At 39.5% G+C, this 27,661-nt stretch overlaps 1 protein-coding gene across 2 annotated transcripts; it reads right to left on the bottom strand.

Moving 5' to 3' along the window:
• On the bottom strand, window positions 1-27,459 carry parga (poly (ADP-ribose) glycohydrolase a). Of its 2 annotated transcripts, none has more exons than XM_085428040.1 (18): window positions 27,348-27,459; window positions 26,129-26,191; window positions 25,318-25,986; window positions 25,057-25,189; window positions 22,655-22,777; window positions 22,446-22,526; window positions 22,001-22,075; window positions 17,635-17,727; window positions 16,249-16,403; window positions 10,801-10,880; window positions 10,645-10,705; window positions 10,109-10,184; window positions 6,879-7,026; window positions 3,048-3,126; window positions 2,847-2,955; window positions 2,199-2,304; window positions 972-1,100; window positions 1-376 (listed from the first exon to the last, which is right to left on the bottom strand). In XM_085428040.1, exons 2-18 carry the CDS (start codon window positions 26,143-26,145, stop codon window positions 195-197), a joined length of 2,316 nt encoding a protein of 771 aa, XP_085284166.1. In that variant the 5' UTR covers window positions 26,146-26,191; window positions 27,348-27,459; the 3' UTR covers window positions 1-194. The 2 variants fall into 2 exon arrangements, with proteins under 2 accessions (XP_085284166.1, XP_085284165.1); XM_085428039.1 differs by having other exon boundaries at window positions 25,318-25,989.
• Between the last annotated feature and the right edge of the window lie 202 nt (window positions 27,460-27,661).

Raw genomic sequence — 27,661 nt, forward strand, 5'->3', positions numbered from 1 at the left:
GTGTGTGTGTGTGTGTGTGTGTGTGTGTGTGTGTGTGTGTGTGTGTGTGTGTGTGTGTGTGTGTGTGTGTGTGAGAGAGAGAGAGAGAGGGAGGGAAAACAAGTGACCGTAACCACAATACTAAGGGCACACTGCCTCTTTTACAAAGTGTGAAAGGAGAAGGGAGGTAAGATTAGGTTACAGTTGTTTTCCTGTTAATGAGAGTCTGACGTCACAGGAGACATCCCAGAATCCTTAGCAGTGTTCAAGGTGTCGGAGGCTGCTGGGGAAGAGACTGTCTCATAGATGAATCTGTAGAGGCTGACGTCAGGTCGTGTCGTGTGACAATTCTTGCACACCTCGTTGAAGTACTGGTTTAAAAGGTCGTACAGCTGCCCTGTGAGGGTAAAAAAAGGGTGGTGGAGAGAGGGGAAGAGAGGTGGAGGAGAGACAAAAGGGACGCGGTCAAGAAACATGTAAGGAAGACGGGATTTAAGAGAATAGGACCAAAAGCACAAACGAATCGTGAACGAGAGAAACAGACACTCAAGCAGGTAAGAAAAAAAAAATGAAGGTGTACTCGGGCTCATTTATAAAGCAAGCGCACATACGCACTCGCATACTGCAACCCCCCCCCCTGTAGCTCCACTTTAGGAAATGGATGGCTAGAGGGGAATTTCTCTGAAAGGCTTCAATAAATGTCAACAGAAGAAAAATGAAGAGAGGGAGAGGGAAGAGGCCGGGGCCAGTTTAGGCAGTAATCCACTCTGCGGCTCAGGCTGAATGGATGGGCTGAGGAGCGGGGATATGGCCCATATGGTAGAGTACCTTAACATACCCATGGAGTGTGTGCTGTTATTTATACACACAGTCCTGTAATGACACCAAGAAGGAAAACCTCCCTTGAGGTACAAAAGCAAAAAGTTCCTGTTTCTAATAATTCTACTGAGTGACCACAGCTTAGCCACAAACGTCTTTTGTGTGAATCTTACCAACGGTGACCCGACTCTCGGTGAGGAAAGCGTGCATTTCATGAACATCTTTCATCAGCTGAGCATCTCCAAATGTGAAATACGCCACATCTCGCCCAGCCTCTGCTGCTGCCATGAATTGAATCAGCGCTGAAAAAGAGAGAAGGCGAATTTCAAGACGAAAATTCAGGCGACAACATTCCAGAATATAAAACTATAAAGGTGTAATTGAGCGCTGAAAAGCATGACAGACTAAATAATTGGTCAATAAGCCAGATAACGTACAGCCTGTGGCATAAAAGAACATGAGTGGCAATTTGTATTAGTGGAGTAAATAATCCAGTGTTGGTAGAATAGCCTCGTAAACAGCATTCAGTCTCTGAGCTCCTGCAAATTAGGTTTCATGATTTTTAAATATTTAACAGAATGGTTATACAGTTCAGATTAATGACATCATTTGCAAAAGCTCTGTAATCTTTACTTCAAAATACCCGACTAGTGTTATGTAAATACCACATCTCAAGTCAGCTCCTGGACTTTCATGTAAAATACAGTTATTAGCTTCCAAAAATACCAACTATGCTAACACTGGAGCTAATGGGCGGGGCCCCCCGGAAGCTAATATCATCCTCGGGGACTATGTGAAGTCCAGGGGATCTATTCATAGCATGCTGCAGAGGAAATTAGCAGCTTCAGTTTTAAATCCAACAGTCCAGAAGCACAGCCTTAAAGCACTGATGTGCACAGCAAAAACAGGGTACATGCGCCATGAATTTAGGCATACAGAAAACTCTGCACATCCAACACACAATTGGCCAAAAAACAACAGTAAGGGTCTCCCTGCTTATGAAGACTGATGTTGTGTAAGCAAACTGAGACCAGCATCAGCTGGATTTATGGTCGTCTTTCTCTGTAATCAATCGCCCATTTAATGGAAAACATAAATGTGTCAGATGATCTATAAAAGACTGAAAAGGGACAGGAGAGTGACACCCTGGGAGAGCTTCTAATTGACTAGAGAGGCTTGAGAGAAACAGCATCTTGGAAATTGTCGTACACCATTAGCTACATAAATGCTGAAAGTCCTTCAGCAGGGACTCTACTGACTGGGAGATGCCGTGATCAAGTTTGAGCTACTGATATTCACTGCAGTCTTGGGAATCCAGCCTTAAATTTTTAACGTAAGAAATGTGACACAGATGCTAGCCTAGTTTATAGATTTTGTTGCCATAAATCATCCAATTATACCTTTGAGCCGTGTGTCTCCGCCAAAAGCTCCGCAGCCCCAGTTGCCTGTGGCCACTGCAGAGAGGTGCTTCCTGTTGGCATTATTTCGATGGAATCCGCAGTATGCCTGGAACGAAAACAAAAGAGGGAGAAGGATGTAAGAGTGGGGAAGACAAACAAACAGTACAGTCTTTTCTATGATCTCTCAGAGTCTATTAAAATTAATTAAAATCACATTAATGTATAATGTGGGGGCAAGTGTTAACCCTCAGGCTGAACCATAAGCAAATATAAAAATATGCAATAAAGCATTTACTCGACTGAGAAGAGAAAAAAGTCCGTTAAAAAAGTGCATAATATATATTTTTCTTAGTCATGTGAAGAAAAAAACTGCAGTAAATTGGGAGTAATACTATTGAGAGATATGTAGTATTTAGCAGTTAAGCGGTTTTACATATCACTTAGATTTTAGCAGCTGTACCAGACAAAATGTCAAAGCTCATGGTAGTGAACATTTTATCAAAAACAATATAACATCGGCCGTGTTCGGCACCATCGCACTGACACCTTTAAAAAGGTACTACAAATTAGAGCAGCACTTTATAGGTTTCTTGCCACCTTTCACAAACATGTTTGGAAAAAGAACCGCTGAACTAAATCTTCCCTCACCTTGTTGAGTTCTCTGGTCATCTTCTCGGGCAGAAACTGTTCCAGGAAGTGCCTGTATTTAAGAGCATCAATGGCCACAATCTCTGTACATCTTCTCTGCCAGTCATCCCTGGGAATGAAAGAAAGATTTTACATTTAAAATATCAGCACAAGTACCAACAAACACAAAAATAATCCTATGGAGGGGAGAGAAAAAATTACCTGGGTGTCTCGTCTTTGTGGATACCCACCCATTTGTAACTCTCAGCATAGCCAGAGTATTTACTGTATTGTTCAGCTCCTGCAGTATAAGACAAGGGAAATACAATATTACTCATTGCTCAGCAGTCAAAGCACACAGCAGGTTCTAAAATCAAATTTAGCGCTTTCTATGCTCCACATGAGCATACAGAGTATCAGCTTATATTGAATTGTCACGAATAAAGCCCACTGATTTAATAAGTAATCTGCTATGGGGTTTTAAATGAAAAGCTTTGAGCTACAACTGGGAGAAAATGTAAGAACAGAACAAGCAAAAATTAATTACTGACACACCCGTGTTTTTAAGAGATTGAGTCCTTTGTAACACCTAGGGTTATGTCCTAAGGGTTAGAATAATACACCTATGCTTCTTTCTGAAAAGGCTGCCCCTTAAAGGCTCCATACATTAGGAATGATGTGGTTATATTACACTTTGTTGAAGAGTAGAAGTTAAACATGTGAACTAAAGTTGTATGAGCAGAGTATGAGAAAGTGTTTCTTAAGTTAATGGGCAGAAGCCACTAGAACAAAAACCAGCAATTATGGATAATTTTGCAAATATTTAATAAAAAATTTTTAATGTACATTTTTTTCTGCATTACATATAAAACTTTTTTGGTTTCCACAGAAATTGCGTTTTCTAGTAAGGCACTGGCTGTGCAAACAAAAGGAGCAGTTGCTTTAAAGGATACTGTGCCACTGCAGGTCCAGCACTGCAATTAAAGTGCTTTCCACAACACCAGCGACTCCTAACGTCAAAGAACAGGCTGCCCATATCACTGTGTCCACCAAAATTCTTCCTCCTCTCTATTCACCTTGAGCCACTTCAGTCTGGCAACCGCCCATAATGGCATCCCGCTATGCTGACGTCCATCAGGAGATTGCATCGCAGACCTTGTCTTCCGGTGTAAAACGCCAGTGGGCATTCAAACTTAGACTTGAGTTTTGTTTTACAAGTACTCTGACATTAAAGTTCCAGATGCACTTGAAGACTTGTGCTAGGGCATCGCTAAAGATGAAGAAATATGATCAACTCGACAAAAGAGAAAAGAGTCTAGCAAGAGAAATGGGACTTTAAGAGGAAACACAGCATTCGTGCAAGGAATACTGAAGATTTTAATGAATCTATGGCATAACTGGCCCATTCCATTAGTGCAGCAATGACCTTAGTTGGGCTATAAATTCTTTCTGTCCAAATGTAATAAAGTTAAGTGGAGAGGAGGAGGATGGAAGAGGGAGGGAAGCACTATAAGGGGAGGGAAAGAGGGGGACAGTGACTAACCACCTGAAGGTCACTGGGGAGAGATAGGAATTTCAAGGAAGACAACATGGCGCCACATAAAAACAGACAACGATTGGCTTGCTGACAGAGTTCGTTTTTTTTTTTCCATTGTGTGTTTCTCTTTGGTAAAGTGGTCCAGCAGCATGAACGTCATCCTATTTGTTTTTTCTACTTTTCAACCGACCAAAATAACAAGCATATAAAGTATGCCGAGGGACATCCGACAATGCAAATGTATTTTAATTTTTTTCAGATTTGTGTCACGTTACAAAAAAACAGAATCAATCAATAGCAGGCATTTTTGAGCGATTTAAGTCAAAAAGATATATTCTCATGCCAAAAAGATGAATTTATCAAACAGCATAATGTCTCAAAATGATCATTTTATGAAATAAAAGCATCAAAACAGTAAAACAAAGTAAGTGTTTATATTTTTTCCACACGTCTGCATATCTTAATCTGCACATACTTCTTTCTGTTGACACTGTCGAGATGTGAGGCATGGAAAAGAAAAAAAGAAAAGGTAGGATGACCAGAATTGCAAGAGGGAGGCAAATGAGAGGAAAGAATAACCGAAACACTGAGTTGGAGGTTGAAAAATAGAGCAATTCTGCTTGGGAGAAATGAAGGATAACCAAGCAGTCCCATCTGAATCAATGCAATGGATTTACCTTCGGACTGGAAGGAAGTATGAGGGCAAAAATAAATGGAGCCCAATAAACACAAAGAGCTCAATGAACAGGAGAAAATAACTCAGTGATGGACGAAACACCGGTTTGAACCAAAATGTAATACTAGAAAGGCATGGGAGATACATAGATGTGTCTAGTTTCTATTGGAGAAAGAGGAAAGCCAACACAATACCAAGGAATAATTGCCAAATAATAGCCTATATACCCCATGGCATGAAGATAAATTAAATGTAGAGTATTTATAGTCTGGTTACACCATATATCAGTGTCTAGTGGTTCTATATGTTTTGTAATAGTGTTTACTTTCTACTTGAAATAATCCAGTACATGTACATTACATAAGGGGACAGCTTGCATTGATACTCAAGTATTATTACACAATCAATAAATCTATCTATCCATCTATCCATCCATTTTATGACAATATTTCTATGTTGCAGGATCAGTACTCTAGATTTTCCTCTCCCTAACCACCTCCTCAAGCTCTGAAAGGCGGTATAGAAGGGGGACACCAACAGCCAACCAACAGATGTAAGTTCTCAAGCACGTCCTGACTCCGCCACATCCTCTCCTGGTAGGCGATACCTGTAGAAGGTGCCTGTAAGTATCTTAGTCAGATGTCTAAACCACCTTGACCATGTCCTTTGATATGTAAAGGTACTATAGCAGCTCAATACTGAGCCCCTCCTAAATGACTCCTCATCCTATCTTTATAGGAGAGCCCTTTCGGAAGAAGCTCACTTCCCCCACTTATGTCCACAAAATTACTCTTTCAGTCACTAGCTAAAGCTACTGACTTATTAGAGTAGGGATGTAGATCAACCAGTAAATTGATAGCTTTGCCGTCTCTTCACCACCACCACAGATCACACTGTACCGAACGCTGCACAGCTCCTCTACTCGAGACAGCAAGTGGAGTGAGCACTGAGTGAGCCCTCCACCCATTTCCAGCCAACAACTACTATCTCAAAATTGACTTGCCAATTTCATTCCCACCATATCACATTCAGTTGCAAACCAGTCCAGTATGACCAGGAGGCCATTAGTCATTGAATTAAAAAAAACCACCTCATTCACAAAAAGCAAAGAGGTGATTCTGAGGCCCTCAAGCTAGAGACAAGCCGCTATTTGGCTATGCCTCAAAATTCTACCCATGAAAGTTATGAAGACAACCAGTGACAAAGGGCAGACCTGGCAGAGCCCAAACCCCACCACAAACAAGCCCAACTAAGTGGCAGCAATGCATAGCATGCTTTCACTTAGCTATAGCCCAAAACAAGAGGCCAAATACACAATACTCCTGAAAAACATCCCACAGGACATCCCAGGGAAAACCGTTAGTCAAACTCCCTTGAGATGATCAAGACCTTTTCCAGTGTTTGACAACCAGGTTGAAACCACACTGTTCCTTCTGAATCAGAGGTTCTAACTAATAAATGGACTCTCCGGAGGATCATGCTCATCAGGCTCTCATTGTTGTTGCCCAGGTGAGCATGGAGATCCCCTGGAGGACAACAAAGTCCCCACATGGTGACTCTTACAGCGTCCTGCTCAGTGACTCCAAGAAAACTTTTCAGCACATACTGTAAGCACAAACAAAAGTCAGGACCCATTCCCCAGGCAGAAAGAGCAGGGAGACAACCTTCTTATCCATCTGAAAACAACCCCAAAACATGAAATCACTTTTTCTTTAACTAAAAAAAAAAAAAAAAAAATAGATTGCAGTGATCAAGTTCCCAGTAAAAATGTCATACAAATCAAAGCCTCAAGACTTAAAAATACATATGTTTGTGTGAGAAAAAGAAAGAAACTACACACCTGTGATGATGAGGCATTCATTGTATTCAAGAGCTTCAGTAAAGAGGCGAGAGATAATGAGTTCAGGGTTGATAAGGAACCTGATTTCTTCTTGGACCAGTCCATGTCCTGTGACTCCACCACCTACAAATCTGTTGGCAAAGTCCACCTAGTGAAATACAAAAAAAAAAAAAAAAAAGAAAAAGAAAAGAAAAGAAAAAAAGAAGGACATTTGTTTGGCCTCAAACTTGAAATTAACATTTATTTAAAAAAATACAGATTTCTATTTGGTTTGTTGCATGACATGACATGTACGGTATGACATACTGCCCTTTGACCTATCAGTATAAATGAGAGAATTTGTGAAATTCTGTCACTGTCACTCCTGTTATTTAAACAAATACTTCAATTAGTGTCTCATTATCTATCCTTTTGTCCACTGTGGCCATTTATATCAGATAAATCTATAAAGATCATTGCAATGATCCTTCCTGCATGGAAATAATCCAATCAGGAAATTGTAACAGAACACAACCCATGAAGTCTAAAGATGTACTTCAAATCTACAGTGCATGAATGTGTGCAGATTTCCCACATGTCTGAGTTTTGCATTTTCTAAGAGGCCTCACTATTCATTATCTATTCAGTGTTTATTCAACAAAGAGAAAAAGGAACCGGCCAATAAAAGGTCATTGCTGTTCAGCAGTCTGCCAACTTTATCTGCGTTTTATCCAGTTGCATCTTTTATAACTTACTAAAAGTAAAGGACTTGTCCATCTGAAATTTTTAAGACTGAACAACATATTTGAGTTATGTCAAAAACTACAACCAAACCAATTTGACACCAACTCCTAGTGTCACAATCTAAAGTCACAAACCCTGAGAATCAATATACAGTCAGGTAAAGAAAAGAAAAGTGCTACAGCTCTGATTCTACAGGCCTCAGCTACCATGTTAAAAATGAAAGTTCATGACAATACAATTAGAAAAAGACAATAGTATGGAAGGGTTGCCAAGGGAAACCCTCTTCTCTCTCTCTGCAAAGAACATGGCAGCACAGTGTAGGTTTGCCAAGTTGGATCTGAACAAACACCAAGACTTCTTGAACAATGTCCTTTGGAGATGTTTGATGAAACCAACACAGCTTCTCAGCAGAAACACCTCAAACCATGTCAAGCACGGTGGTGGAGTGGTGATGAGTCAGGCTTCTTTTGCAGTCACATGACCATGTTTTTCAGTCTTAAAAAACTTCAACCCAATCCAGCTAAAAAAAAATACATATATAATGATATGAAATGACCAAAATAACAGTCTGGACTAGGGATGGGTACCGGTTCTGACATAAACGGTAGTAACCAGACCGAAAAGCAGCGCACATTTCGGTGCTTTATTTCGGTGCTTTTTTTTTCCTGAGCTGTGATACACTTTAGATTCTAGCCAATCATTTTACGTTTCCGAGGATAGTAGGCGGGGCCAGGTACGTACGTTCTGTTAGAGCAGAGCTACAGATTAAAAATGTCCAAGGCGAAGCGGTCAAAAGTCTGGCTGTACTTCACAGCAAAATATGCAAACTCAGCAGCAACAAGTGCTTTAAGCTGATACTGTGATACTGTCAAAGGAGGTAACACCTGAAATCCGATGAAACACCTGGTGACGCATAGCGTTTTTTTTAAAAGCCCAGAAATGCGCCGTATTTGATAGCTTGCTGCGAGACCTCACACCGAGCACATCTACTGCGGGTGGGTTACCTGTTATGCAACATCCCCCAAAAACACGAAGAGGAGAGTCCTGGCCCCTAGCCCTGCCAGTGTAGCAGAAATGATGACGGATGATGGTGGCAGCAGCAGCCGTTCTTCTCTGCGTGAGTAGCTAATTTACATTGAGTAGGCTAACCACGTTATTACATTAATGCATGTAAGGTGAACTAGCAAACATCATCATAGCTACATGCGGCTGTCCTCTTGTTTGATGGCAGATACTCCCTTCACCCTGGCCAAAAAGGCTAAAATGACCAAAGAAAAAGCGGAAAACAGTTAAACATGAGAGGTTTAGGACAAAGTTTGTGTTTTTTCCATTCTTTAAGCACCGGTTTGAGCACCGTTTGAGCACCGGCACCGTTTCAAAAGTACCGATTTGGCACCGGTATCGGATAAAACCTAAACGATACCCATCCCTAGTCTGGACTGATATTAATGACATTTTCCACATTTCAAAATCCTCTCTGTTACCCACAAAGTTCAAGATCTACACTGAATAGAGTCCAAGAAATAAAATTTTAAAAAACAGCCCAGGGATTTGTTGAAATAAGATAAATCCATACCAATAACCGATATGTTTGTGCTTATTTCTAGGACTCATGCTTCTTTGGGGAAGTATTTTCAGTGTGGTGCTTGAGCTTCATGCCTTGAAAGACCAGATCTTGTTTTTGTGGCACGCATAAGAGAACATCCCATTCAAATCACAATGCGGATATTTAAACAGCTTGTCAGGGGTGAAGGTTCTGCTCAGTGGCCCACAGCTACGTCAATCTGTGTGACAGTGGGTTTGTGTATGTTTTCTAACCAGCCACTCAACTCCTCACCTTCACTGGTTTACCCCTAACCTCACCCCCCACCCTTCAATCTCACCTCCCGACAGGATGACAGCTCGCTCTGCCCTATCAAAACTCAACACACAACCAATATCCAGCCTGCTGAGGTAGCCATCAATCCACCTACAGGACTCCAAGCTCACTGGGTCACCCCAGTGAGATGGATCCCCGACGTCATCTTTGTCTCTGTGTGCCTCCTTCTCCCTCATCCCCCACTCCAGGGTCCTCTCCTCCACCCTTGCCACTCGGAGCTACTCATGTGTATACATCAGCTGTCAACTAGAGTAAAATAAATGCGGCAGCTACACAGAAACAACAAGGGGGGTAAGAAGATGGGGTGAGTCACTGCAGACAGAGATTCAATAACTTGCATTGATATGCACAAAAATCATACAACTGGTTTAAAGCTGAAGGTCATATTTTTACTTTTTAAGCAAGAAAAATAGACTGATTGACAGAATCATACTCATTAGGTGTAACCACAGTAAAAAACTGCAGAATACTATTTGTATTTAAAATTAAAATTCTCACATTAAAAGAGAAAAGATGCTGTTAAGAAGTGCTTTGGATATTTTTAACAAGACATGGATGACATGAAAGTATTTAATTACTGAAGTCAGAGGTAAAACTGTGTGCTTAGTGTGTGGTAAAACATTCCTACCTGGAGCATTCCATATCCATGTTCCTCAATTGTCCCTTCACAAGTGATATGCAGGCGTGTCAGCTGAGTCTGAGAGCTGGACAAAAAAAAGGGGAGAAAAAAAAACCAACGATTACAAACACTTCAACATTCATGTGGACTTCTCATCCACATTGGGGCCCTTTACTCTTTCAAATCCACCCTTTAAAAACACTGTCCTACTACTACTTTCATTGTAGGAATTTATATAATGGCAATTATCTGTGCACATGAGCACCAAAGAAGCTATGAGGAGTTGATGGTCACTATCCCACTCAGACAAAATCAACACACTTCAGAGTTATTCAGGAAAGATTTAGTGAAACTTTGATAGAATTTCAGGGTTTTACTTCCTGTTAAAATAACAATTACTCCCCTACAACAATTATATGCCTTCACAGAATGCAGAATATACTATTTGTTTTGGACAGAGTATGCCATGAATCGCAAGATAATTTATTTTAAATGCACTTCATTAGTTTATTATGTTCATAAGGAACCAGAGAAGTAATTATTACCTTTCCCAGTCTGGTGGATTGTTTAGTGTTTGTCTTGTAAATGTAACAAGACCCTTGGGTGCTTAAAAATAAAGCAGACAAAAGGTTATTCAACTGAAAGACACAGGGAAGCGCAACAACTTCTACAACATTATGTTAGTTATTTTCATTGCTTACTAGTCTGTGTAACTCTCCTGAAGTAACACAGCAGAGTTTTCAATTTCTCAATTTTTCTTGGTGAAGGACCTTCAAACAACCTGAAACCAAAAGAAAATGCATGTCTGAGTTAAAAAACACTTAATTTAAAACACTACATGAAAAGGTTTATACAACTTCTGAAAAAAAGAGTAAAATGTACAGTATCTCCCCTTCAAAGTAGTGTCTGTATGCCGTTCAGGCATATAAACAGTCAAACAAATTGAATGGTGACACTTGGCATTGTGCTATCCATCCAACTATCCAGTAGACCAACGGGAGGGGATGTAGAAGTGCAAGTCATCACAGCAACACTTCCACAGCAATGCTGAAAGCATAACCTTTCCAGAATATCTACGATGGAACATGAAGCCAAATCTAATTCAGGTCTAATTTTAGATTTTTATGGGGCAAGTTCCAAAACTTTATAATAGCACCTGTATTTTTGACATTAAATAATGTGTTACATTTTAGAAGATGAGAGGCATTAATGTTTCACTCATTTATTATCTAAAGCTCACTGCACAACAGGAACATGAGTGAAGTCACGCTTTCAAACTGGCATGATGTCTCTCCCATCTACCCTCATCCTTCATACAACGGCACTGCCTGAGGCCCCGTTTCAGTTTTTCAGTTACTATTAAACTAGGGTGGAGGGATGGAGAGAGCATTGGATGGAAAGCTTAAATCACCCCCATTCTAGTACACTCCCTCCATTAAAAGCGACCTAAGCTGATGACTAACCATAGTTCAGCATCTCTCCCTCCCACCACTTTCTGCTCAGACCGGTAAAGAAATAAAAACAGAGGGAACAAATTAAATGAAAAGGTAATTTGCTAAAAGCCTTACTGTGAGTAAAGAAAAAAAAAGCTATTTATTTAAGATAATTTTTTCATGTCAGTTTTGGTTTTCTCTACACTATTTTCTTACACAGCACCTTACTCATCCTCTGTGAACCCCTTCACCCCATCAGTTCCTTTAGTCAGTGTTAATTTGGCATAATGTATCCTGGAGGACAACATTACTATGAGAAAGTGTAAGTGAAACAAGTAAATTACAGTGGGATTTACAGTATAGCCACAAATTATACCGCACTTGAGAAAGAAGGACTACTAATTATGAAGGATTTTGTTACAAAATATACTGCAGCAATTTTCATTTAAGGACAGTAATTAGTTGGTTCTTGTCGTCTATAACCGTACCTACTGCATAAAGTGCATATGGAGACAATATTTCTGACAGTTTTGCCATAACCTGTTCAGCTATTTTCTTGCAAACAAGGTAGACCATCTCACAATGACTTAAAAACAAAAACGGGTATTTATTTCTTACTAATGAGCCTTCATTGTTGACCAAACTTTTATTGGAATTCCCTATGTCATTTTCTTCTCAAACCCAGGAAAAGAAAAGCCATAAAATGACAAGTCTTCTGCTTTCTATCCTCTTCCTTGAATCTATCCATCACTTAACAGAGGACAAATCTCGACAGTTCTGCCAAAACAGCAATCAGCAGATTGCTTGCTGCTCTGTTTGCCCAAGACAGAGCGTTAGTGTAACCGATAAGCTAAGTGACGGACACTCCCTCAATTACTGCGAGAAGGGGAGGGCGTGTAACGATCCAGGACCCATTTTAGACTGCAGCGGTTGTCTCGTCTCGTTTCCTCAGAAACACAAAGACTTTTTTCCCCCTCTCTTGGCCTTTCCTGTATTTTGCTCTAGGCAGAAATACTGACAGTGAAGGCAGACCCAAGTGGTCTGAAACAGCCAACGCTGCAACTAAAATCAATACTTACATCATTACAGACACAGATATCGTGCCCTCAAACAGATGACACACAGATGACACTGAAAGTGCAATTATGGTTTAGATAAAATAAGGCAGCTGAAGGTTATATGGACCAAATCAAAGATAATTAGTAGGATGACAGGATTTGTAAAATAATTCTATCGAACCTTAAAGACAGAGCAGATGCATAATACTCTGAACTAGAGGAGGGAGTTATTTGCTGTATAATACTATAACAACAAGAAATATTTAGGAATTCATGCAGATAGCAGGAGACTATGTAAAGCTACAGAGTGGGATCACCAAGTGCTGGGGCGCAAAGTGGTTCCCAACACTCTGCTGACTCAGTAACTACAGTGCAAACCTCCGCTGGCACTGACATTAGTACAAAAACTGTGCGGCAGAAGCTTCATGGCATAAGTTTCCACTGTCAAGCAGCTCCTGTAGATGTGATGTGTAGGTGACCAGTACTTTGTCTATATAGTCTAAGATGCATAAATCAAGTTATATTGATATGAATGAGATGTTATTGCCTGAATTCAAATCATATTGTGCTTTTATAAGATGATAAAGTGAATAAATATATAGACAGTATAAAAGGTGGATTCAGCCCATGGTTGCTGAAGTCCTGTTTTGAAGATCTCTGGCTCTCTTCCACATTTTCTCTTCATTCACCCTCAACTGGTCGAACCAGATGGCTGTTTTTCTCCCCCCACTGTCGCCAAGTGCTTGCTCATAGGGAATGGTCTGACTGTTTGCAGTTTTCCCTGTATTATTATGGGGGTTTACCTGGCAATATAAAGCACCTTCAGGTGACTGTTGTGGTAATTTAGCCTTATATAAAAAAAACCAAATGGAATTCGACTGAAAGATGAAATTGAGTGTTTCTGCTATTGCCTTGCGTCTGACTGTGAAAACGCACACTCATTGGATAATGACTTGTGATTAACAGTCTATTAGCCAGTAAACATGTGTTTTCATAGCACAGATAAGCCTCCAGTTTTAAAACATAATATAATGAAGATTTACAAATTCAAATGAATTTTTATTCAATATGATCAAAAAATGAGTGACTGAGGCCATAAACTCAGATCAACAGTGTTTACAAAGGTCAGATCAGAAAGCCGCTCTTTCATAGAATTCTACAGGACCAGAAGTCTTTTTTTGTCAACTACAGCTATCGCCATCTGGTGGCTTTCAGATAGAATGGAGGCTTTAAGGCACTTCTACATTGTTTCACAGTCTACACATAAATGTTACCAATGGGTCATTTTAACCTGTTAGCAGCTAGTTGCTAGGCAATGTCATGGCATCATGGTATCAGATACAGATAAGAACCATCAGGGGTCAAAGATGTACCTGTGTGCCCATTTTGATTGTTCAACTCCTGAACATGAAAGAGTTGTTTGTGGGCAGATTTTGTGTGTTATGCTAAGATTATTCCATTTTAATAATATCCATTTTCCACCTTTGAATTTCTTTTTCTCCACAGCAAGTTCATTTATTTTCCAATTTATTTTGACAAACACCACCATGACGAGCGATGAACTAGTCACTCTGGTGAGTCAAACTGGAGCGGGAATCCATTAAACGCCTAAAATGAATACAAATGTTGATATTTGGCAGCAGTATATCAATAAAGCAAGAGGCAGCGTATACAATAAACTGAAAAATTTATTTGTTCCATCTGAAAATGACCAGCAATTAGAGCCCATGTAGATAGCAGAGAATGTCAAAATTCATAGCACTAAATGTTCATGTTCTGCAAAGAATATGGGAACTCATTATAAGGTATTACCGAACCAACGCCTTCAGTGTGTCAGGCAACAACCCTAAGGTATTGCAAATGTCACTAATGAGGAGAAGGGCCTCATGGAAATAGGGGAAAATTGAGTTGAGGTATTGTCTGGACAGTGTTCAGGATATACAGAGGCACTTACTGTCCAAACATGAAGTTGCAAAGCATGTAATAAAATCTAATTATAACTCTGTTACCAGCCATTCTCACCTATAAACAATATGTCAACTTTCTAGCCACTATCAAATGGGGGAAAAATACTTGGAAAAAATGCCTATCCGATTCAATTAGCTACCTGTTCATAGTCATCATGTCATAACTTTTCACACTCAGACAAGTTTTGCTTTTTGTAATAGTTTCTTATGTTCTGTTATACACAAAACTTTGCTTTGTGTCATAATTCATATGTCATCCACAGTTCTTGTCCTGTTTCACATAAATTCTTCTTTCTTGTTACCAATACTCAAAACAAAACATTGGGCAGGAAAACACAACAGTAAAAATCATTTTCAATTCAGATAAACTTCTAAATACACTTCCGGAAAAACAACAGCCACTATAAACAGAAGACGTGACTTAGATAAATGTAACCACATCTGTAATAGGATAAACCAGATCAATGGCGTAGTAGCTCATCCAGGTAGAGATCCATCACAATTCACAGGTTACTGCTCATAAAATGAGAAACAAAATTTGGTTGAAAGCCTATTAGGCGATCATTGAGTGCAATAGGAAGGAATAGAGAATCATGTGAATTATGGATGAGGGATGCTTCACTGTGACATAAAATCATCGGTCATTAAGCCGAATTCGTTTTAAAAAATAGTTTTTATTCTTTTAAGGTGGAAAATTACGTTCTCTCCATTTAGGTAGATCTTAAAAAGAAAGTAAGTAAGAAAGTAAGATATTTAGACTGGCAGTTTACTTTAACCTGCTATATCTTTACAATGTCAGCTGTCACCTACACTTCACACCTGTTATGTTTGGAGCAAAAGCACAACAGCACATCATTGTTATACGTTTAGGCTATAAAGTTGCATGACTTCCTTTTTTTTTTAGAACAAATAAAGTGACACTTCAAGTTATGAGAAGCCAGTGACACACAGACAAGCAGACAAGTGTTCACTTTAAAACAGTCTATTATAACAATTTGTTTCCATTAGCTAACCCATGCTTTCTTAACACACCACTGGTTTTGAGTAGGTTGTAAGAAAGAACTCCAATTTAACACTCCTACTGGGATCTCCCTCCCACGCATGGGGTATAACATGGAGAAAGATCCTCAGCCCACAGCCCCATCCTCAAATCGATAACATGATATTTGCAGTTACACCACAAACTGCAATATAACAACTAAAAACAAATGACAAACCGTGGCTCCATTCATACAGAAATCAGTTCATTGTTTTTCCAACCACTGCAGCCAAGGTAAATTTCGACACTGAATGTGCAAGAAACAATATGAACAGAAAGTAAGTAAAAACAAAACAATTCATCTATTAAGGGTTTTCAAGGCAGTAGTGCCCCCTGATGGATGTTAGTTTAATTTGAATGGTAGGATCATTAAAAACAGAGTCGCTCAAAACAATCACACTGAGGCAGATAGCTGAAATTTATAAGAAAAAACCTATTACTGATATGTATTATAGATACTGAGGGACGGATTTGATCCTCAGTTATAGGGTAGAACAGCAACAGGGTTCAATCACCTTAGACGTCCTCTGTCCTGCTCTAAATAAAGGCTTACAAAGCAACATTGTGGGCACTAAAGGGGAAAACCTTTTTTTGTATAAAATACTAATAACAGCAGGCTGCTGGTGATTTCTTTTGTTTTGTGTGCTTTCACCTGTAGAAGTTGATCTCAGGATAATTGCCATACTCGGACTTGCGGGAGTTGCGTCGAGGGAATGTGCAGAAGAAGGCGTTGGCCAAAAGACAGGCTATTTGCTCCTGAGAAAGGGTCAGAGACTGATTCATCCTTGACTTAAGTAAAGGAATTGGCTGTAAATAGAGAAAAAAACAGAAAAATCAAAAAATCCAATCAGTGATTTGATGATACAATGCCAATGCTACAGTGACAAAGCAAAAAGTAAGAGAAGGGATTACAGTAACAAAGACAGATGCAGAAAAAAACAGACAAAGTAATATGGGTTTAGTGGTGTAGGCTAAAGAGCTAATGAGGATAGATAATTAGTTTAGCAATCTAGCAAACACTGAGAGTTCCATTAGCTAAATGGGTGGTAGCAATTAAGGTCCCAGTTCTCTTGCTCTCCCCCAGGTTTGTTCAGTCAGGCACACAGGGCCCATCCATCTTCACTGATTAAGGCTAAAGAGCCTCCCAAGGCTGCCCAGTTAGCAGATCAATACCAGCTCTAATAACGCACATATAAATATTAGGCTTGACGCTTAATACTGCCAAACACAGCTGAGAGAGTCAGAAAGCTTCATTATTCAATATCTGCAAATAATGCCCTTTAAAATGGAATTTGTAACAGAAACTCCATCCTCTAGTTAAAGTGGATAATACTTAAACCTCTGCCCCTGGCTCTCAACGTAAACAGGAACTAGAGGGATTCCCCTATCCCGCAGTGGGAGCTGAATTCTCTTTATTAAATTATACTGAAGACTGAAATAGATAACGTGATTACAAAAATACCAATCCTGTAATTCTCAGATAGCTAAAATTGATGACAGAAGAGGGAAACAAGGACAAATGGACATGACATTTAAAAGAACTCTGACATGGATCTCCATGTAATGTGAACTGCAAAAAGGCCTTCTGGGGTTCAAAGCGGCCGATTTCAAACCCACACTACCAATGTGTCTTGCTTGGAACAGGAATACTTGTGGAAATCTAAAGCAATAGACTGCATTTTAAAATTCAGAAGTCCCAACTTAGTGCACCGAATTCACAAAAAGTAAGTGGAGTTTCCTAAGTGCAAAAGCATAGCACATGAAATGGATGGCAGAACATGGACCTCTCCTCTCCCAGTCCTCTTTTCTAATGAAGCAGTTCCTGATATGGACCAAAGAGTTGGATTCATTAGCTGCGAGTTGTAACTCATAAGTTGATGCACCATCTAACCCGTCCTGCTAACTTACCACACTTTTATTCGTCTTCCTGCATACCTTAAACACTGCTACTTTCATTAGTAATGCCTGACCTTTACACATTTCCAAAGCCCTTAAAATAAATAATTTGGTATAAATACAGACAACAATCAAAACCTACCATTGTGCACAGCCGAGGAGCTTTAAGTGCAAGATCAACCATAGCAGGTAGTACGGTATCAAACAGTTGCTGTACCTCACAATGTTCAAGACACTGAAAAGACAAAAAAAAATACATGTAAGCTTAAGTATTGTTAAATGAGATATGTGTCGAACTGACTGCCTACTTAGGCAGTCAGTTACTCGGAGCCAGCAGTCAGAGTGACTGATTATATGTAAGTTGACATATTGTTTTGTCACACCACAGATTTCTCTTAACAAATGGAGAAAAAAAACCTAACTTTTTGTTATTTATTTAAGAATCAAACCAGTGCTTGTTTTTGTGCTTTACATTTTCTGCTCATTGACTTGAGCATGATTTTGACTTGTTTTTGTCCAAACAAAAAACAAAATCTGTCTTTTTTATGTATAAGTACAAGCTAAGAAGCTACGTCTTCATTTGTTGCACTTTCAACAAATATACTGGAACAACTCATTCATGTAATAAATATGAGTTTTAACATCAATCCATCCATTTTCTTCCCCTTATCTAGTTCAGTGTCCAAGGGGCTGGAGCTTATCACAACTGCCCAAGTGTGAGACACAGGATACATCGTAGCCCGGTCGCCAGTCTGTCACAGAGCTAACAAGGACAGACAACCATACACATGCGAATTCATGCATAGGGCTAATTAAGGCTCAAATTAACCTAAACCCACATATGTCACACATTGTTGATGTGTGTTAAATTTTATAAATAAAATAAAATAAATTTTCCACGCATTGCTTTCCTCATTGAATATTAACAAAAGAAATGATGCACGGGTTTCATGCAATTAAAAAAGAGCCATAAATTATTCCTTGTTTTGTGCATTTGTTGTTCATTTTCCCTCAATTTTAAACGTGCCATTTTTTAAGGTTTAGTATTGTTTTCTTAAGCCCAGGACCCAGGATGTAACTGAAAATCTGAGGATGAGCCAACTGTTTGATTAACTTGACATGGTCTAAAAACAGCTTTACAGCAAGTCAGAGGTCATAAACGTACAACAGTAAGCAATATCTACGCAATTTTCTCTCATATCCAACAATAAAAACTCAAGTTTCAGTTTATTGTTGTTATAGGATGAACTCCCACTACTCAGATATCAATAATACTTAAACTTCAACAGTGAAAAAAACCCACAGAAACAGAAATGCTGCAGAGGCGTTCACTACACAGAACCCTTTTCCAAAGAAACTACCATCAATCTAGGAATGAGCTCGCCACAGCTGAGGCATCCATACTTCAGCTTGAAGCTTACCTCAGCATCCATCTGCAATTCCCCCTAAAATAAACACCCAGTTATTCCATCATACGCCCCAGATTTACAACGCAATCATTTATGAGTGTATTGGCTTCGAATGTCACTGTCATCAATCACATGCCTTATTCTATCAAGGTAAGCAGGGGAGCTTGTGCTGATTAAATGGATCTTCTGGGAGCAAATGCAAATGACCAATTGTGGAGAGAGTGGCAGGGTGGCTTGATTTTCCACAGGAAGTCTTTGGTGGTTGATTTGGCCAGGGGCATTTATATGGCTGCAGAGCAGGTCTGACTAAATGCTGTCAGGAGTAATGAGCTGGCAGACATCATAAAGCGCTCCTGTGGGACTAATAGATGGTAGCTGGTGATGCGGCAGGATGAGGGCAGAAAGACAACCCCCCCCCTTTTCCACAGCTAGAGCAGCTCACCACAAGGTTAGGGTGGACACACAAACTATACATTTCACATCCATAAATATGACAGACCAAGTTTCATCAGGGCAGTCAGGATTTAGTGCTTCATAGCATAGTGATCGATTAGACATTGATCTTCCATACATTCTAGTCTTTACAAGTCATTTTAATTTTCTGGCAGCTCAACCTTCACAACTCTTGATTTGACTATTTAATTTACAGTTCTTCTAAGGGTGTTTCCCCAATACATTTAGTGTCAAACCCTACATTTCAAGACATTGTTAACAGTGAGAGAGACGGAAGCAAACAAGCAAGCAACAGCGCACAAAAATGAGAGGAACAGCCTTGTTGTCTTGCTGCTAGATATATGTTTGTGTACTGAAACATCAGCTGTACTGTACTCCCGGACTGGGTTTGTGCTTAGCCCTCAGACATTCGTCAGAAAATGACACAGTGACAGTTTCATTCGGCAGAGGAGAAACACTAAGACAATTTACAGACAAGCCCTAATTTGGAAACCTCTTTTTTTTTTTACCTAATGGCTATTACATGCTGAGCGGACTGTCAGTCACAGGCCCAGGGGCCACGTATCCCTTCACTATTTTACCTCAGTGATACAAGATGTTGCACCACATTTAATTAGGTTGTATTGGCTTAGAAGTTCAGTGGTTAGCATTCGTAATGACCACAAAAAACAAATATGACACTGAAAACTGTTATATCAATCAGCTGGTTTGGCCACTGTTATAGAATGGCTGACCGTTTGTTTCTTCACGACATTAGAGTGTGCATAACAAATAAATCGCTTTGCATGAAACAGGTCTGCCGTAGAAAGACAGCTGTTAATCATTTCTGCTTAAGTGTTGTCATGAAGGTCTGAATGCTTGATACCAGTCACAGCCAGCAGGTGTGCTGTGCCTACGTCTTTCTATTCAAGAATATTTAGTGGGTGGATTCATCACTTGGCTAACTGTTGCTTATGTCAGCGGTCCCCAACAACCAGGCCACGTACCCGAGTCGTTTGGTATCGGGCTGGAACCAGTCCGTGAGTCATTTGGTACCGGGCTACGAGAGTTGAGGCTCGGGTGTGAAATTTATGGTTTTCAGGGTTTTTATTATTCTTTAAACGTTTTTATCATTAACTCTGTTTCCCTGGGTCTTTTCCCGTGTCTTATGAATAAATCCTCCTTGTTTTGGGTACCAGCACTGGTTTTATTTTGTTGTATTTATCCACGACACCTTAAAGGCCGGTCTGTGAAAATATTGTCAGAGATAAACCGGTCCGTGGCGCAAAAAGGGTTGGGGACCTCTGGCTTATGTAATCAAATTCTGGTTTCTACTGTGTCATTTAAACACTGGTTTGTCCTTCTCTAGTGATCGCCGCTTGCCTTTATAAAATGTCTTTGGAACATAAAAATGACAAAAGTGGGGGAATTGCTGTGGTCACGACAGCGAGCAGGCAGTTGGAGTTGCTGATGAAATTGCTTCCGGGAAGACCAACTTACTGCCTGGCCTTACTTAGCATCCTTACAGACTTAATGGGGGCTTTTAATTAAATTGGATTAAGCTATAAAAAGGCTTAGACAGCTATTGATCTGCCAAGCTTTCTGACTTACTAAGAAAATATCTCAGAGAGAAGGAAAAAAACAATTCTGAATGGGCTAAATTTAGCTGAGTAATCCACGATGAGAGGGAACAAGCATTAGGTTTAAATAACAATTTGGCTGGACTGTGCCGGATATCACAAGCACTCACTTAATTCTGAACACTGCATTGTTATAACGATTCTGTTCCTAATTGATATACCCAGGAAGAATTTAGGAATAAAACAAATGCTTCTAAATGCTAAAAGTAGCTATAAAATTAGGCTTCAAATTGAATTTGCTTTGCCATCTATCTTTAGGCTCTTTTGGGTGCTGGTGTAGTTAAAATATAAAGTTTCAGCCTGTGCAGTAGACATAATAAGTAATAAAGATCATACTTTATCTACAATCTCTAAGGAGAGAAACTCTGTAAAAGGGCTGACACTTTAAAAAGTTATCTTGTAAAATTGAATGACAAGAAATCATTGTCCCATATCTAAAAATGTTATCCTCATAACACGAGTGCAATTATAGCCCCTAACTGTCTGGAAAGAGGATAAGAAGTGTTTAAAAGGATAAAGAGGAAGACAATAAAAAAGAAGACATTCCCCTGGTTCACCTGAAACAGCTGGTGCTGCTATGCTCTGTGCTCATCTGTCCTAAATGTGCTCCCGGGAGACTCACAGGTACCGTGAGGGGATGACACACACTAATGGGCTTACAGTCAAACAAAGACAAGCAGATTCCCTTTGCGATAACAACTTTACTTTACTATCAGCTTTAGATTCATTCTTCATTAGACTAACATTTAACCAGATAATCATGGTGACTTAAATTTTGCTGGGACTTACAAGTCAACAAGGCTCAATCAGATTCAAATAAATCTTTATGAGTTTTTTTTCATGGTAAAGATCTTATAAAAGGATTCTTATTTCTGCTATATTCAGCAAACATGTCTGTACAGGACAAGTTGTTGGAATTAAAACATTTTCAGTAGTCCATTAGGAAGTTGTGCTAATATTATGCCTTTTCTTTTGTACAAGACAGGCCCATAAACATCAGGTAACAGTCGTATACTGAACATCGTACCTCTGTACAAAGAAGGTTCAGGGCAGTGAAGTCCCATTTCTTTGCATGGGCTGTGTTATACCTAAGGATTGCATCCTGAAGAGAAGAATGAGAAGTTAGAAGTCAGACTGAAAATGTAACATTTGCGCACAAAAGTACAAATCTGGTTTTATAAATGGTGTAAAATACAACTGATGCAAACTCTGCCACCATGTGGTTGCTTATGGAATACGATTTGTATCTTTGCCATTGCTTTCACAATATAATTGGAAACAAATATGCTCAGAAATTCTTCAATATTATGTAAAACACTTAAAAGCCTACTGTGGTCATTTGTTTGGCAACTCTGGCAACACAAATTTTTTCTGCTTTTTGAAACAGTTTACAGGAGTGTAAGTGTTTCAGGGTTTCAACTGCTTGGTTTCCATATTTTAGGTTTGACTAACCAGTGTCTCTGATCTCTTACCCTCACATCCAGACAACTTTTGAACCCCCTCTGCAAAGCAGTGCGGATCAGGTCCCATCGACTTTGGACGCCATTTCCATCCTACACAACATAAAAAATAAATAAATAAATAAATACAAACTTTTCTTACATCAATGTTCTTGCAGTAACTAACTTTATTGTACTGAAATGGCATGTCTGGATGGAGGGATGCTATACAACTATTATACCTCGGTCTCCATAGGAAACAGATTCTTCTCAGAGCAGGGCATCTTCACTGACAAATCATCCCATGCATCCTTGAACTTGGTAGGGTATGGGACAGGGACTTCTCCCTCCCTGAGGAGATCTGTCTGTAACAGGGAAATAAAAATGCAAGAGGAAAACATGTTCTTTACAGGTTACTGTTGTTTTTAGAGAAATTATGATGAAATTAACCGTTTTCCCTTTGCTCATTAAAAGAATGCCTTTTGGTTTATTTTAAAAGCCCCTGAAAGTTAGAGCACGGCTTGGTAGATAGTGTAAAAAATTAAAGAATAAACTAAAATTTCTATAAAAGCTTATCTTGTATAAGGCATTTTAATTGCCTCACACTAAAGGTAAACGCATAGAAAATAATAATACAAGCATTACATATTTTCAAGTCATACATTTCTTTGATGCGTAATGAACTAAAAGACAACCAGTTTTCAGTGTACACATTAGATCTAATTAAAAAATTAATTACAAATACATTTTCATTCTTGGAATTTAGTGATTGGCAGCATCTAGTTTTTGTGGCAGTGTTTGGTGATGGTAAGAGCAAGTTGTAGCAGTAAAGCAGCACTGACTATGTCCCTGTGGGACGAGCAGTGGAGGATAGTCTGATAGGACTGCTACTGACAAGTGCCCCTCAGGGGATCATGGAGGACGGCTTCACTCGGCCCAGCACTGTCTCTCTCATTCTCATTCACCCTGTCTGCATCTCAAGAGCCATTCTTTACATCATCTTTGCCAATCCTCCCAGTCTTCTTTTCTCTTATATAAACACATTTCATCAAGCGATGATACACACTCACCAGACACTTTATTAGGTACACCTTGCTAGTACTGAGTTGGACCTCCTTTTGCCTTCTGAGTTGCTTTAATTACTGTAGCATTGATTCAACAAGGTGCTGGAAATATTCCTCAAACATTGTGGTCCATGTTGATATAATAGCATCACACAGTTGCTGCGGATTTGTCGGCTGTACAGCCACGATCCAAATCTCCTGTTCCACCACGTCCCAAAGGTGCTCTGTTGAACTGAGATCTGGTGACTGTGGAGGTCATTTGAGTACAATGAACTCATTGTGATGTTCAAGAAATCAGTTTGAGATTATCTGAGCTTTATGACACATTGATGCATGATGCATTATCCTGCTGGAAACAGAAAGATGATAGCCTGTGCACTGGGATCATTCAGAGATAGATAAACTCAGTCAGCAACAACACTCAGGTAGGCTGTCATGTTGAAACAATCCTCAGTTGGTACCAAAGTGTGCCTAGAAAATATCCCATAGACTATTACAACCACCACCAGCCTGGACAGTTAATGCAAGGAAGGATGGAGCCAGGTTTTTATGCAGTTTAATTCAACTTCTGAATCTACCATCAGAATGTCACAGTACAAATCAACACTCGTCAGACCAGGCAAAGTCTTTCCAATCTTCTATTGGATCATTTTAGTGAGCCCATGTTAACTGTAGCCTCAGTTTCTTGTTCTTAGCTGACAGGAGTTGCACTTAGTGTGGTCTGTTGCTGCCGTAACCCGTCTGCTTCATGGTTCAACATGTTGTGCATTCAGAGCTGCTCTTCTGCATACTTTGCCTGTAACAACCGGTTATGTGAGTTACTGTTGGCTTCCTATGAGACTGAAGATCTCTGGGCATTTAACTCTGACATGCCCTTATTAGCCAGAGAACCGCCATTCACTGAATATTTTCTCTTTTTCACATTATTCTCTGTAAAACCCAGAGATGCCTGTGTAGGAAAATCCCAATAGATAAGCATAAGTATTAAAAGACTGAAAGAGTGAGACAGTAACAAAGGAAGACATTCCCCTGGTTCACCTGAAACAGCTGGTGCTGCTATGCTCTGTGCACATCTGTCCTAAACCTGCTCTCGAGAGACTCCCAGGTATCGGTGAGGGGATGACACACACTAATAGGCTTACAGCCAAACAAAGAAATGCAGATTCCTTTTGCAATAACAACCTTAGTTTACTATCAGCTTCTGCATCATCCTTTATTAGAATAACATTTGAACAGATAATTATGGTGAGTTAAACAAAATCTGCCTCATAGGTTAACAAGGCTCGGTAGTCAGCAATGTGATTTAAATAAATTGCTTTATTTCTTTAGGAGTCTTTTTTTTCCAAAGTAATACTTTTGAATTACAAATATTCAAGCATGTTGGATGGAAAACATTTTTTTTAATTCCCCATAGCCTGAAATACACAGAGCAGCCATCAACATTCATGACACGTTCAAATTCACTTAAATAACCTTTCTTCCCATTCTGATGCTTAGTTTGAACTTCAGCAGGTCATCATGAACATATCTGTATTAGCAAATACAAAGATCCACAAAAGAAGAAGTGGCTGTTGACTCACCCTGACTGTGACAGTGTGATGAGGTGCTGATTTCAGGTGGGACAGAGGAGGGGCACACTGGGGTAGTCTGTTCAGCTCATCTATGGGCGTCCCCTGCCATTTTGTCTCAATGTTATGTGATGGCCATGAAACACTATACAGAAAAAAGGCAGAACAGGTAAGCAGACAGCAGATTAACTAAAGGACATTATGAATATAATGGCATTAGGGCACAAAAAAAAAAAAAAAAAAAAAAGTTGTAGTAAAAATCTTTCCAAGGACCTTTGCAAAATTGCATCTGGCTGGCTTTCAATTAAGTCCTGGCTCATATTAGATGACCCACTGTGGTCTGCTATTTCAGCATCCTCGGATCCGATTGCAGGAAGATGTTCTCTTTCTTTGGTTGAACTTCCTGGATCAGAGTCTTTGATAGTCTGCTGAGATTCCATTACCTGAGCCTTTGCAAAGGCAGAGCGCTCTACACAAAAACCTCCATCACAATCCTGGTCTGCAGAGTTGTTGAACATGGTTTTACAGACTGGACTATCAGGACTGAGCATCTCCACATCAATGGGGGTACACACTGGGTTTTTGGAACTAAAACTAAGACAGGGATGGAGTTTTGTATTGGTAGTGTGTGCAGCAACACAGGTTGTCTTAGAGGGGTGAGGACCTGGTGAACTGGGCCTCTTAGATTTCTGCCCATTAGAACACTGTGTTGGAGCTGTGTTACTTTTGCTGCACGTGAGCACAGCTTCATCCGTGTCACCTGCAGACCTACAGTCCATCAAATTCTGGGAAGACACATCATCATGCGTGTTCTCTGTTTGTGCACTGTATCCTGTAGCGTCAGACGTTTGTGGTTCAAAACAGAGTTCATCACTTTCATCTGTGAGGTTAGTTTTTGGAGCATCATTCTTTACATCTTCTTGATTAACCTCAGCATTTAAACTGCTGCAAAAAAGAAAGAAAATAAAACATAAAATATACTTTTATCATAATCACACATTTTCCATCAATATCTTCTTTAATTAGCAGTACATTGGAAATTAATCATGCAAGACCAAGCAAACTGTTAACTTGGATACTTTACCTCATTTGAGAATCCATAACTTCATCCACGTTTAACACGTCATACAAGACTAATCAGAACCAGCTGTATTAGAGAGAAAGAAAGTAAATATGCTGGCACAGTAAGAAAAGGCAGTTTATATACACTCATCATTGGCATGTCAGGGTAATTTGAGGCTTTTAATGGTTTCTTTGAAGTTTTCCAGGGTGGCATGATTGTGCAGCAAGATAATTACTTCAAACAACTGTACATAAGTACAAGTTATGCGGCTGTGTGTTTTCCAGCGTCTGGAAATATACCCAAAGTTTTAGAGAGGAATTGGTAAGGATGTTGTTCAGTGATAACCCTGGAACTACAAAGGCTAAGCCTCCCGTGAAGTGTCGACTACTCGAACGCCAGCATCAACGTCCACATTGACAACGTCCACATTGACAACGTCATGGACTGGAGGAGTATCTCCATATACTTCAACTTCATCTCAAATCAATAGCTAACCAAAAAATAATAAGGGTGTTTATATATTTGAGTTTGTATATATACTTTTGATCAGGTGTGGATTAGAAAAAAACCAAATTCACTTCATTTTTTGCACCCAATTCTTGTATTTTAAAGCGATTACAGATTTATGTTGTACAGTAGTTAAAAGAACTGTTCAAAGAAATCCTTACAAACCAGAAATAAACATGACATTCAGCCTTCGTAAGCAACAACATAGAAACAATAGAAATACACGGGTCTTGGTATGTATAACTGGACTTCTAATACAGTGAAATACAAACTTTGTTTATTCCTAGTGCCGTTTGGAAGCTACAGTAAGACCTAAATAGGTGTTTTGGTCCACTTATTACATTCTGAGACTTCAGCGAAGATGGTCGTAGGTAGATGTTCACAGTAAGTTACAGATTCAGTTCATTTTACCTGTATATATGTGCATTAATTACAGACAAAGACGGCACACCGCGAAAAAAACGCACAGCTGACAGCTCCAACAAAGCTACGACGAGCTGGCCAAGCATATTTTCTTCATTTGACACGTCACTTTCACGCTAAAACGACAGATTTTTCTTTATCTTACTACCCTGAGCGCACTGCAAAAACACAGCATCTTTAGCTAACTTAGCTTTGATTGGCTATAAATGCTGAAGGTTAGCCTCGATTACTGTAGCTCGGATTAACCTATATATATAACCTATATAAGCTAACAGTGCGGTCGTCATTCAAATAAAGAAGCGTAACTTACAAGCTTGTTCCTTGTTCGAGGCTTTTAAATATAAACTATTTTTCTCCACATTATTCACTTTCACTTCGAGATGCTTCTTCTTCTTCTTGTGGCTTTTAAGGGCGGATAGCACACCAACTTACAAGTGCATTGCCGCCACCTGCTGGACCGGTGTAAATACACGTAATGCTAAGATGGTAAATGAAAGAAATATGTCAATGTGACAATGTGAGGATTTAACTATAAGAAATAAATGTGTAAAATTACATTGCACAGGCCTTCCTGTATTATAAAACAATTAAACGTACAATTAAACAATATAAAATAATATTTGT

Source organism: Rhamphochromis longiceps, linkage group LG13 (assembly GCF_057381845.1).
Source record: "Rhamphochromis longiceps isolate RC_006_pf linkage group LG13, R_longiceps_female_GT1.1, whole genome shotgun sequence".
NCBI lineage: Eukaryota > Metazoa > Chordata > Actinopteri > Cichliformes > Cichlidae > Rhamphochromis > Rhamphochromis longiceps.

Bases quoted from the DNA above. Each gene is read 5' to 3' on its own strand.
- parga (XM_085428039.1), bottom strand. The intron at 25,190-25,317 runs GTCCTTGGAAAG...TTTTCTGTATAG, and splicing joins CCAGATGCAATTTTGCAAAG to TGTTTCATGGCCATCACATA. The intron at 22,527-22,654 runs GTATAATAGTTG...TATGTTGTGTAG, and splicing joins TGTTTCCTATGGAGACCGAG to GATGGAAATGGCGTCCAAAG.